This window comes from Medicago sativa, chromosome 8, assembly GCF_051527215.1.
Source record: "Medicago sativa cultivar Bolivia chromosome 8, Bolivia_mono, whole genome shotgun sequence".
NCBI classification, from domain to species: Eukaryota; Viridiplantae; Streptophyta; class Magnoliopsida; order Fabales; family Fabaceae; genus Medicago; species Medicago sativa.
Window position 1 is genome coordinate 79,991,587 of NC_140756.1, and position 12,549 is coordinate 80,004,135.

The 12,549-nt window shown below is 32.0% G+C and overlaps 2 protein-coding genes and 1 long non-coding RNA gene across 3 annotated transcripts; all 3 read left to right on the top strand.

Annotated features, from left to right (window-relative positions):
- Positions 1–67: 67 nt before the first annotated feature.
- LOC146902024 (uncharacterized) lies at positions 68–1,624 on the top strand. The gene has a single exon (XM_085734247.1). The coding sequence runs from the start codon at positions 111–113 to the stop codon at positions 1,392–1,394; it is 1,284 nt and encodes a 427-aa protein (XP_085590373.1). The 5' UTR covers positions 68–110; the 3' UTR covers positions 1,395–1,624.
- Positions 1,625–6,331: 4,707 nt separating this feature from the next.
- Positions 6,332–8,856, top strand: LOC146902025 (uncharacterized). Its single transcript, XR_015022242.1, has 3 exons — positions 6,332–6,779; positions 7,542–7,649; positions 8,342–8,856. It is a non-coding gene; the product is annotated as an uncharacterized LOC146902025 (long non-coding RNA).
- Positions 8,857–11,523: 2,667 nt separating this feature from the next.
- LOC146902026 (uncharacterized) lies at positions 11,524–12,177 on the top strand. The gene has a single exon (XM_085737099.1). The coding sequence runs from the start codon at positions 11,524–11,526 to the stop codon at positions 12,175–12,177; it is 654 nt and encodes a 217-aa protein (XP_085593225.1).
- The last annotated feature ends 372 nt before the right edge of the window (positions 12,178–12,549 follow it).

A 12,549-nucleotide genomic window follows, 5' to 3' on the forward strand; every position in this document is an offset into this window, starting at 1 on the left:
GAGGGCATATCCGTCATTCCACATCCCGACGCGTTATAGTCCAGAATCAGATCCTTCATCCCAAACCACACTTTCAAACAACACTTCATTCATTCATTCTCAAAATTCCAATGGCTGATGTAACCTATCTCCGTCGTCACCACCACCACGAACCCGACGATGATCAAACCCTAATCCCTTTACCTTATTGGCCTTCCACTTCCGATCTCGATCTCGACTTCGATTTCGATCTCTACTCTTCCGATCCCGAATTCCCATCCAATCACAACAACCACCGCTTTTCTCGCGAGAATTTTGTGATGGATCTTTTCCAACAACGCGTTGAACAATCTCAAATTACTAATCACACCGATCCAATTCATCAATCGTTAAACGACTCCGTTTTCGACAGTTTAAGTTTCGATTTAGGGTTCAATCCTTCCGACATTCATCTCGATCTCAATATCGCTGCTGAAGAAGACGATGATGATTTTCCTGATATTACGGTTTCTAGATCTGATCCAATTGACGGTTTACGTATTGTTGAGATTGATTCGGATTCTGATGGTGAAGAAGTTGATAGAAATGGAAACGGAGACAACGTGTTTTGTGGAATCTGTATGCATTCTGATGCTGATGAAGATGATTTTAACAATGTAATTGAGGAAGAAGAAATTGGGAGTTTTCCTCTTCGTTGGGATTCGCTTCAGTTGGAGGATGATCCTCAAATTTACGAGGATTTTGAGTGGGAGGAAGTTGATGGTGGTGGCTTTGATGATAGGGAAATTCTTGGTTTGATGTTTGCTGGTGATGATGACGAAAACAGTAACAATAGGTCTGTTAATGGTGGTCGTCCTCGCGGTACTTCGTTTATTGAACAAGAAGAAGAAGAACACGAGGAAGAAGATGGAGAAGAGGTTACTATGTTGAGGGTAGATGGAGAAGAGGTTAACATGATGAGGGTTGGTGGAGGGACAGAAAATCTTGATTGGCAAGTTTTGTTGAATTCCGCAAGTCCTGAAACTTATCATGTGATTTCAGAGCCTGATTTTGGGGACAATGATGATTACATTTACACTGCGGAGTATGAGATGATGTTTGGTCAATTCGCGGATAATGTGAATTCGTTTACCAGTAAGCCACCAGCTTCTGTAGCGTTTGTTGAGAATCTTCCGTCGGTGCTTGTGACTAAAGAGGACGTAGATAACAACAATGCGTTGTGTGCAGTTTGTAAAGATGAATTTGCTGTTGGAGAAGAGGTGAAGTTGTTGCCGTGTTCTCATCAATATCATGGTGATTGTATTATGCCTTGGTTGGGGATTAGGAATACTTGTCCTGTTTGTCGCTGTGAGTTTCCTACTGATGATGCTGATTATGAACGTAGGAAAGCCCCAATGTTGGCTCGGAGCACTTGATTGTGTATGTCATTGTTGTTAGGGTTGGATACTTGGATATGGTTTAACAATTTGTTGTTGCTAGGCTGTTAAGAGTTTAGGTTTTTTGGTCCTGAAAAATTGCATGCGTTTGTTAATTTTGGATTTTTCATATGGAGATTTGTAGTATAATGTTCATCTGCAAATTGTATTATGGGATACATCATAAAAATGAATCAATTTTCTAAGGAATATATACATTTGTTCTGCTATCTGAATGTTCATATTTGTTTTCTAACTTATCTTTATCTTTATTCTTCGATAATATAGTAGAACTCTGAAGTGTGATCAGGTACCTTCGACAACCTAAATGATAGGAGAGAGTGGAGGGTTTTTTAATTCTTTGACCATGATTCAGCACTTGAGTTTCATATGTCAATAGACCGATTGACTAACTTGGCCTATTAGCTTGTTTTCAGCTCGCTTCTTGTGTTCCGCTTTGTTGTTTAATAGTGGCTATCATTGCCTTTTTCATCTTGCATTCACTAGTCTTGGTGGCTTTTTTTGCCTTTGAGGAAACAATTCTCACCTGAATCACTTTTTTCAGCTGGTGTGTTTTTTAGGACTTGTTGTCATTAACTCATTGCAGTGTTTGGGTTTGATGACAAAATGGCTTCCCTGTATTTACAGGGTAGACGACATGGTTAGACTACCATACCTACTTTCTTGCATAATACTATGATTAAGCATTTTACTTATGGTTTTAGCAATAGAATTCTAGTTAAGTATACACTCAAATGTTTAGTGACATTTCGTAAGAGTGGATTAATGAGGAATACAAAGATTACATTTTTGTTTGAGTTCTTTAAGTCTGATATTTGTTTATGAAAGTTATTATTTTGGTTGATATGAACACCTAGAGATTCCTTCCTTTCTTAGGGGCCTACCTATCCAGCATTGGATGTGAGGTGTGTTTCTGCATAATTAAGTTACACGCTTAAGATTCGTAATCATGAGTTCTATTACCAGGAGTGTCCATTATCACTTTAGAAACAATGCTATTTTTTTCATGGAAGTTGATTGAATAAAAATGACTATAGATGCATGAGAGAGGAGACATTCTCGATCTTTTCTAGTTTACAATGATGTGGCGTTGGATTATGATGCAATGGATCTATCTGAAGTCGAGATCTCTTGACTGTGTGCTTTTGCTTTTCCTATCTGCCATGAACCCAGTCCCAAATGATAATTATCTGAGTTAATAATTTGTCCTTCTGCTGCAATCTATCATTGTTACTTACCCTTGGTCCAAACATATGGCTTGGATTCTCTATCTTTGCTACCAAGTTTTGCAAACTACTTTTTAAGAAGCTGTGCATTTTACAGTTTCAAGCAGTTTTTTGTATGTATCTCGCATACTTTTTTTTTTTTTTTTTTTTTTAATTTATTTTTTATAGTACATTGGGTTTATTTCATTAAATTGAGTAATTTAAAACCTGAAACATTGGGTTTTTAAAACCTTCAAGTTTCTGTCTTGTGTTGTGCTAGACTAGTAACTGCTGCTACGAATTGGCCAAAAGATCCATACGTGATGCTGGAAATTGGCCTGTTTGAAACTCCACTTGAGAGTGGAAGCTAAGTACTGGTGAGTTGCCACTTGCCATGGATTAGGCCACGACTCACGAGAATCCTTATCATAGGAATATTAGACTTTTGATTAGCATAACTACTATATATACTAGTAACATACCCGTGCATCCGCACGGGCGCTGGTTGGTCGGGGACGAATTTGTGCAGTATAAACTTGACATTAAGTATTTGTAAACAATTTTTTTTAAAGAGAAAGAATTTGTAAACAGTTGAAATGTATACATATTAAACAAATTATTATTAATATTTTTGTAATGTACTCCCTCCGATCCTATTTATAAGAAAAAGTTGGGTCAACAAAAATTAATGTATCTGGGCTGAATTTTTAACCAAATACATCAACTTTTGTTGACCCAAATTTCTCTTATAAATAGGACCGGAGGGAGTAGTATATAAAACGTTGGATAACAAAAATGATTATTAAAAATAGGTTTTTCTATCATGTGCAAACTTGCAAATTTTTTATATAATGATTTATGTTATAATATCGAAAATTTTTATATGCAAATGAAACAATAATATTATAAACTTATATGATTTTTCTCCTAAAAAAATATCGACTAATATAATTTTAAAATATGTTTATCAAATTGCCATGCGTATAATAATCATTTTAAAAATTTATCAGTGACAACATGTCTCGTGTATACTTATTATTTTAATTTTTTAATCAATGACAATACGACACGTGTATTATAATTACTTTAAGTTTTTAATTAATGAGAACATGTCTCGTATATAGTGACGACTCGTCCCATGTTTAATAATTATTTTAAAAATTTATATCAATGACAACATGACTCGTGTAATATAATTACTTAAGTTTTTATCAATGAAAACATGTCTCTTGTATTAGTGACGACTTATCTTGTGTATAAAGATAATTTTTATATTTTTAACAGCAACAATTTTTCAAGTATAAAATAATCATTTTAAAAATTTATTTGTGACAACTTGTCATGAGTATAATAATCATTTTAAAACATGATCTGACTGCGTATTCCATGTATAATTATTATTTTTAACTTTTTAGCAGTAACAACTTATCCCTTTCTTATATGGTGCAGACTTTTTTACATTGTATAGAATTTTAGCAACGGCAATATTATAAATAGCAGGAATATTTTTTTATAAATAACAGTCGGTTTTCTGCATCAAGGTTAGTTTAGTCAGCGACAACTTATCCCGTGCATTTACATTGCTTTTGGAAATTTTAGTCAATCCTCACTTCTTCCAAGTATTTCAACTTATCCCTTTCTTATATTGTGGAGACTTTTTTACATTGTATACAATTTTAGCAATGACAATTATTTAAGTGTATAATAATTTTCGACTTATAAAATTTTATAATATGTTTGCCAACTTCTCGTGTGTATTAGTGATGACTTGTCCCAGGTATAATAATTATTTAAAAATTTATATCAATGACAACGTGACTCGTGTATTATAATTACTTTAAGTTTTTATCAATGAAAACATGTCTCTTGTATTAGTGACGACTTATCTTGTGTATAAAGATAATTTTTATATTTTTAACAGCAACAATTTTTCAAGTATAAAATAATCATTTTAAAAATTTATTTGTGACAACCTTTCATGAGTATAATAATCATTTTGAAACATGATCTGACGGCGTATTCCATGTATAATTATTATTTTTAACTTTTTAGCAGTAACAACTTATCCCTTTCTTATATGGTGCAGACTTTTACATTGTATAGAATTTTAGCAACGACAATATTATAAATAGCAGGAATATTTTTTTATAAATAACAGTCGGTTTTCTGCATCAAGGTTAGTTTAGTCAGAGACAACTTATCCCGTGCATTTACATTGCTTTTGGAAATTTTAGTCAATCCTCACTTCTTCCAAGTATTTCAACTTATCCCTTTCTTATATTGTGGAGACTTTTTTACATTGTATAGAATTTTAGCAACAACAATTATTTAAGTGTATAATAATTTTCGACTTATAAAATTTTATAATATGTTTGCCAACTTCTCGTGTGTATTAGTGATGAGATGTCCCAGGTATAATAATTATTTAAAAATTTATATCAATGACAACATGACTCGTGTATTATAATTACTTTAAGTTTTTATCAACGAAAACATGTCTCTTGTATTAGTGACGACTTATCTTGTGTATAAAGATAATTTTTATATTTTTAACAGCAACAATTTTTCAAGTATAAAGTAATCATTTTAAAAATTTATTTGTGACAACCTGTCATGAGTATAATAATCATTTTAAAACATGATCTGACGACGTATTCCCTGTATAATTATTATTTTTAACTTTTTAGCAGTAACAACTTATCCCTTTCTTATATGGTGCAGACTTTTTTACATTGTATAGAATTTTAGCAACGACAATATTATAAATAGCAGGAATATTTTTTCATAAATAACAGTCGGTTTTCTGCATCAAGGTTGGTTTAGTCAGCGACAACTTATCCCGTGCATTTACATTGCTTTTGGAAATTTTAGTCAATCCTCTTTTCTTCCAAGTATTTCAACTTATCCCTTTCTTATATTGTGGAGACTTTTTTTACATTGTATAGAATTTTAGCAATGACAATTATTTAAGTGTATAATAATTTTCGACTTATAAAATTTTATAATATGTTTGCCAACTTCTCGTGTGTATTAGTGATGACTTGTCCCAGGTATAATATTCCTTTGAAGCATATGGAGTAGTAATGAGTAAACCACCAAATTGGTGTTTGTCTTTGCAAAACACTCTCGAATTATTCCATAACTTTATTTTTATTTGGAAATAATCTTTTTCTTTTTCAAAAATTTCTCAATTAAGTCCTTCGTAATGTGATAATAACATAGATATAAAAATTTAATTTAAAAACTTTTGATAATATTTCAAAATAGCATATGTTTTTGTCAAAAATTTCTCAATTAAGTAATTCGTCGTGTGATAAAAAACATTGATAAATATTTAATTGAGAAAATTTTGACAAACATTATTTTTGATATATTAATAGAGTCAGCGACTAAATTGAAAATGATTTTCAAAGAAATGGACCAAATTGATGATTTTTTTTATGGTGGTCGATGTTTGAACCCCGGACCTTGCATATATTATGCATTGTGATGATTTAGTCATTAATTAATTGTTCCATTAAAAAATATTAATTAATTGTAAATTTGTTTTAATGCTAATTTTTCAAATTATTGCCACACCACACGTGTACCTTGTACTACCACTTTTCAAATCTCTACACATCACCACTCTCTCTCTATTCCATTTCTGAAATCCTCACACGTCTCATGTATATTTATTTTTCATTTAATATTATTTAATAATTTGTAAATTCTTTAACCAAAATTATCAGTTTCCAGTCCACTTCTCTCACATACTTCCCCTCTCTCTCTATCGACTAAACCATCAATTATCATTTTCTTCTCCACCATTAACAACCATCACCAGAAACTTCCGACCAGATCTACATCTTTCCGACGACCTTTACTCAAAAAAAATTACATATTATTCATCACTTCATTCTCCTCTATCTTTCTATCAAATTAGATTTTCAAAAGGAAATAGCTTGAAAATTTCTCGATTTTAAAAATGAGATTTCCGGCCACCGTTTGGATGCACCACCACCACCACCACCAAACCAATATCTCCATTCTGTATAAAACATAATTTTTTTAATATCTCCGATTTTTCATACCGCCGACTTTAGAGGCCGTTTCCGGCCACTTCTTCGGTAACCACTGAGGACAGCCTCCGTACAGTGTAGTTTCTTTATTTTTCTGGGTAAATCATCCACCTCTCTTCTTGGTAAAGCCATTTTAGACATGTTCTTTATTTTTTTTTTTTGAGATCTCAACCTTTGTCCAGCTCAAATCTGAAAATGACTGTGTTGTATTTTTTGATCAGTTTTACATGCAAAATAACATGTTCTCACTTTGCCTTCCCAAAAAAAAAAAAATTAGATCTGAAGCAGGTTTATTTTTAATTTCTCAGAGATGCATGTGAAATTATATTAGTTTGTCATCGTAGGAATATATGTATTTATGTTCTTATCTCGGTTTGTTTTTTTTCTACTTTCTTTGTTAATAATTATTATTTTTTCTTTTTGTTATTTTTTAATAAAAAACATAATTTGGTAAAAAAAAATAAAAAAATATTTCGCTGCTGGTGCTAGCCTGCTTATGGGGAAAAAAGACTCACTAAATAAATTTAAATGAACTTAAATTGGGTACTTATTTATTTTTTCTCATTTCCTTATTCTTAATGGACATCTTTCCTTTTCATGAAAGACTCTTTCTTTTTTACTAAGTACAATTGTTGAGATTTACAATACCATGAGTCCTCAAATTGTCATATTCTTTTCTTTTGATGTGTAAACTATATTTGAATTTAAATGATTTTATGTGAATGGAAAAATAATTTTTAACTCATTTATGAAAAAACATTGATGAGCTTAAAAAAAATTCATTTTATATTTTGTTATATATTTATTTTGTTGGGTAGGAAACAAAATAATTTAAATTCTTTTTAATTTTTATTTGGCAGAACATTATCAATTGTTGACTTGGGAGCAGCTTTCAAATCTCCTGCAAAATGAAGAACATAAAATGGAACTCAGTACAACATACAGAAGAAAAAATGAATGAGAGAAGTGTAAGATTTTACTCTTGAAAATGTTTTTGGATCTATGTTTCTTCATCATCTTCTTAATAACAATACTATGTTATTTTTTTTTTTTTTGGATCTTTGTTAAATATATTACTCTATAGATCTAAAAAAGTAGATAACTTTTTTTGTTCTACATAATAGAATTTTTTGGTTAGATATAAAAGATTAAAACTTTTGAATAAAATAAGAACTTTTTTGAATGTAACACTGCAAAATAAAATAAAGTGAAAAAGTTTATACAACAAATATATGGACAATGAGAAGGTCTTTTGCAAAAAAAGTTCATCGAAATGACTAATGACCAAATCATTCTTGCCAAAATGTTTTTTTTTTTTCTCAAGCAAAGAACAGGCCTTTAACCAAAGGTGCTTCACATATAACTTAAAAAAAAAAAAGTTCAAGAAATAGGTAAATAGTAGTATAAATATTAATAAATATATTTATATGCTTAGACATGTCTTTGCTCTCTCTCTCTCTCTCTCTCTTTTGAATTAGGTAAATAGTAACTAAGTTTTGAAGTTAAAAAAAAGTTAGATATTCATTTATTTTCCAAAACATTGTTTCAAAAAAAGTTACTTCCCAAAACATAACTAATTCTATAAAAGAACATACCATAAATAGTTAGATATTCATTTACTGACCCGTGTGTTTTCTTCTTCTTTCATTTTATGGTGCAGAAGAGACAATAAAACCATTCAAGTTTGCAGAAGCTTTACCAATGGTGTTGAAGTTGTTTCTTTAGCTTTGTGTTGAATTAGAGAAGATGAAAATGTGAGAATGGTGAGAGTATAAGAGTATTCAATGAACTCACTCACCATTCTTCCTCTTGCTTTCTAATCATTTACTTGTCTGTGTTTTTTTGTTTACAGTTTGATGGAGATCATTTATAGAAATATTAGATTTGAAATATTGATGAAAATGTTTTTTTGTTTACAGATACTCAAGTGGGAAGAGAGTATCTTATAGAAATATTAGATTTGAAATAAGTGAAGAGAGGGAAAAGAAATTTTGAATTTGAAGTGACATTGGGAAATGTAATAAGAGGACAGCTTATGTGACATGTTGAGTTTGAAAAGAAAAAGTTAACTATATCCTTTCCCTCTCAATTGAACCCACCCTTGTGTAGTTGAAAACAAATTGTACTCGTTAGTTAAGAGGCAAAAAAAACTAAAGTGTGAGTTGTTAGTACTTACATGACCTCATTTCAGTCAAGTGAGATCATTTAGTTACAAAAAGCATTATTTAGACTTCTTTTACCCCTTAAATTAGGACGTGGCAGTTGTATAGGATGTCCAGCTTGGGTTTTTCCACAACATTGAATCTTCTTATATTAAGGAGGATGCATTGACTAAGAAAGAAAGGGCCTTTTCAGTGGCATGGAAAATACGTTTTGCAAACGTATAAACTTTGTCATACTAACACAATCCGTGTAAGTTAGGCTTTGTTTGGTTGAAGAATGAAAGGAAAAGGAAAGAAAGAGATAGGAAAGATTGTATGAGGAAAGAAAAAGAGTAGAAAGTGAGGGGATTATTTTGGTTGTTTGGTATAAGAGAAAGTAGAGTGGATAGTTAAAAGAAAGAAAGATATATAAATGATAAATTGACATAAATACCCTGAAATATAAATAATACATCATATCCCTAAACATATGTCTAAAAAAGAAAGTGGGGCTAGATTGTGAATAATAATTCAATTGCATGCCATAGAGACATGGCAAAAAATACTAATAGGCAATGAATTGAAAAATAAAAAAGAAAGATTACGGGTGAACCGTGAAATGAATAAAGGAATTACACACAAAAAAATAACAAAAGGAATAAAGTTAGGGTGTTTTGGACTTTACATACAAAATATGTGGGCTTCTCCACTTTTCCGTCCATCTATGAGGGGAAAGTTTTTAGTGTGGGTCCCACTGAATTCTTTCTTTCCTTGGTCATTTTAATTGAGTTCCAAACAATGGAAAGTGTTTCTTTCCTTCAACTTTCTTTCCTCCTCACAATCTTTCCTTTGAAATAAACACAGCCTTAATGATTCATTGTCATAGCCCGCGAGGGAAAAATGTAAGCTTATGACGAGATAGTCTATGTAGGTGCCAAAAATGCAAATCATTTTTTTTTTCTTTTCCCATATAATCTGGCATTGTCTTTAATTTAGAACGTGAAAACACTGCAATTACCAATTAGCATCTTCATTTTTTGACCAAATCCCTAAATGGCAGTCATTCTGATTTCTGCTTTCGGCTGAGTGAACTTCAGTTTGTTATTCGGCTGTATCCTAATGTTAACTTGAAATGAAATAGATGTAGTTAACACGCATTACCGTTTATTCTTGGGTAGGGTTATATAATTAATTAATTATGACTAGAATTAGAAAAAAGAATTGCAGATAGAGTCACCTAGCTAGGAGCTAGCATTTTACTGAAATTAGATATTGGTCTATTCCGCAGCTGAGGTTGGGAGTGGTTTATTTTGTTGCTTTCTACCATGCTTTAAGCATGCATAATCCAAAAGTCAGTGCCAATTAATTACTTGATTATGTATCAAAACTTATTATGATTTTTTTTACTACTATTTTGCATAGCCATACTTTTCAATTTCTTATGTCTGTATGTTAATTACTGCCTCAACCATTTTGCAGAGCAAAAAATATATACTTTAACCGCAATTTGTTATTAATCGTGATCACCTTTGTATTCTTTTCCTAGTTTACAGCATAGTTTTAAAACTCGGCTCGGTCATCGACTCGACAAGGATACTTGGTTGATGGGTCAATGGTCAAACAACTGAGTCATTGGTCGAACCGCATGACTGAACCGGATCAACTCGGTTAGATAACTCGGTCTTGAGATTAAATTTATATAGCTATTTAACCGGATTAAATCGGATTTAATCGGCGACTCATTCACTTAAAAACTAAAAAAAAACTGACATTATGTATATTAATATTTGTACAGCTATATTTTGTTGACAGGAAATATATTAATATTAATATAATATGTAGATTTTCTAAAAAAAATATGATGTGTATATTATTATTATTATTATTATTATTATTGTGTAAATATTATATTTAACAATAATGTGCTCTCTTTAAAAGAAAGAAAAAATGATGTGTTCTTTCCTCTTATTAAATTAAAATGTAATATATTTACATATATAATATATTTCAATTTGTAACAAAGATTAGAAGTTGTTGTTGTGGTTAAGCTTCCAAAGTTGTTGTTGTGGTTAAGCTTCCAACTATTCATTTTAATATTCATTTTTAATATTCATTTTAATGTCCACGGTTCGATTCCTATTGTCCCCAACTTTTTCATATTTCAGATTTTTCTTAATGTCCACGGTTCGATTCCTATTGTCCCCAACTTTTTCATATTTCAGATTTTTCTACAAAAGTCCAAGCTGTTGAAGCATTAATTGCTATTAAATGTATTAAACTGAGCATTAATTACTATTAATCTGTGCTTAATGACTAATTATGGTAGAAATTGAAGAAAAAAATTACCAAACCGGATTGACTCGGAAAACCGGCCGAGTCACCGGTTTCCATCGGTTTTTACCGAGCCACGACGGTTTTAACCGGTTCAATTGCATGACCGATCTGATAAACAGCTCGAACCGGTGACCGGTTCACGGTCCAACCGGTCGGATCGGCCGGTCCAAAACTATGGTTTACAGAACCAAAATTATCTACGACTCTGAACTTAACTGAAAATATTCATCAGTAAACTTAAATGGCAAGAAACTCCCTTACTTATGTTATCTGCATTAATTAATCTCATCTTTGAAAAATCTCCTAGCCTATTAATTCCCACTCTCTCCCTCCCTCTCTCCACGTATGAGAGTTCAATTAGAGAGAGATGGTACGCAATGATGAGGAACTCCATGAAGTACCCTATGCTTCCGTGATACAGTACCTTTCCTATCCTTCTCCAACCCAGAAACCCATCATGAACTCAAGCCTGCAAAACCTGAAAAATGGAGAAGGCCATTCTTTGACCCATCTGTATCCATCTCAAGGTTTACATGATATTCCATTTCACTACTCCCAGCTTCACCTCTCTAACGACAGCGACAGTCCCATTCAAATTCCAGACCATAAATCTTCTCCCAACTCATCATCAAACAGTAACAACAACTCTGGTAAAGCAAAGGATCTCCTTGATGATCGAAAGAAGAAAAGGATGTTCTCTAACAGAGAATCTGCTCGTCGGTCGCGAATGAGAAAGAAGCAGCGAATTGAAGTCCTGTGGTATCAAGTGAATCACCTGCAGGCGCTGAACCATCAATTGTCCCAAAAGATCATTTACTTGTTGGAATGTAACCAACTAATCAACCAACAAAATGCTCAACTTAAAGGCAAAGTTTCCTCTCTTCAAGCGGTACTATCTACTTTGTTGGTTACGACCAGAAATGTTGGTATACCTCACCACATCCCTAGTGGCTTCCCAGCCAACCTTTCAACTCGTCTAGTTACAAACTTACAATTTCCCGAGCATAGCGATTTTGAGTAGAAGGAAGTGGCATGCGTTGTAGAGGTACATCAAAATTTCATGATCTGTGTTCTAATAACACTTATTTTTTTGTCATTTATATCTTTATTTTGGTGATGCTTTCAGGGTGCAGCATAAACAATTGAATGATTGATTGTGGAATCTTATGCAGACATTTAATTGCAGGCCTATGAAATTGCTTATATTTTGCAATTAAATTCGTCAAGCAAATAGGCGTTCTTCCTATGTAGTAACAATCTCTTCCAATAGTCAATAGATTCCAACCTTAATTTTGCACCAATTAAATTTGCTTATGGTTCAGACACAGAACACATCAAAAGAGGCAAAATAAAAATTGCAGAAAAAACCAGAAAAATAATTTATTTATTGACA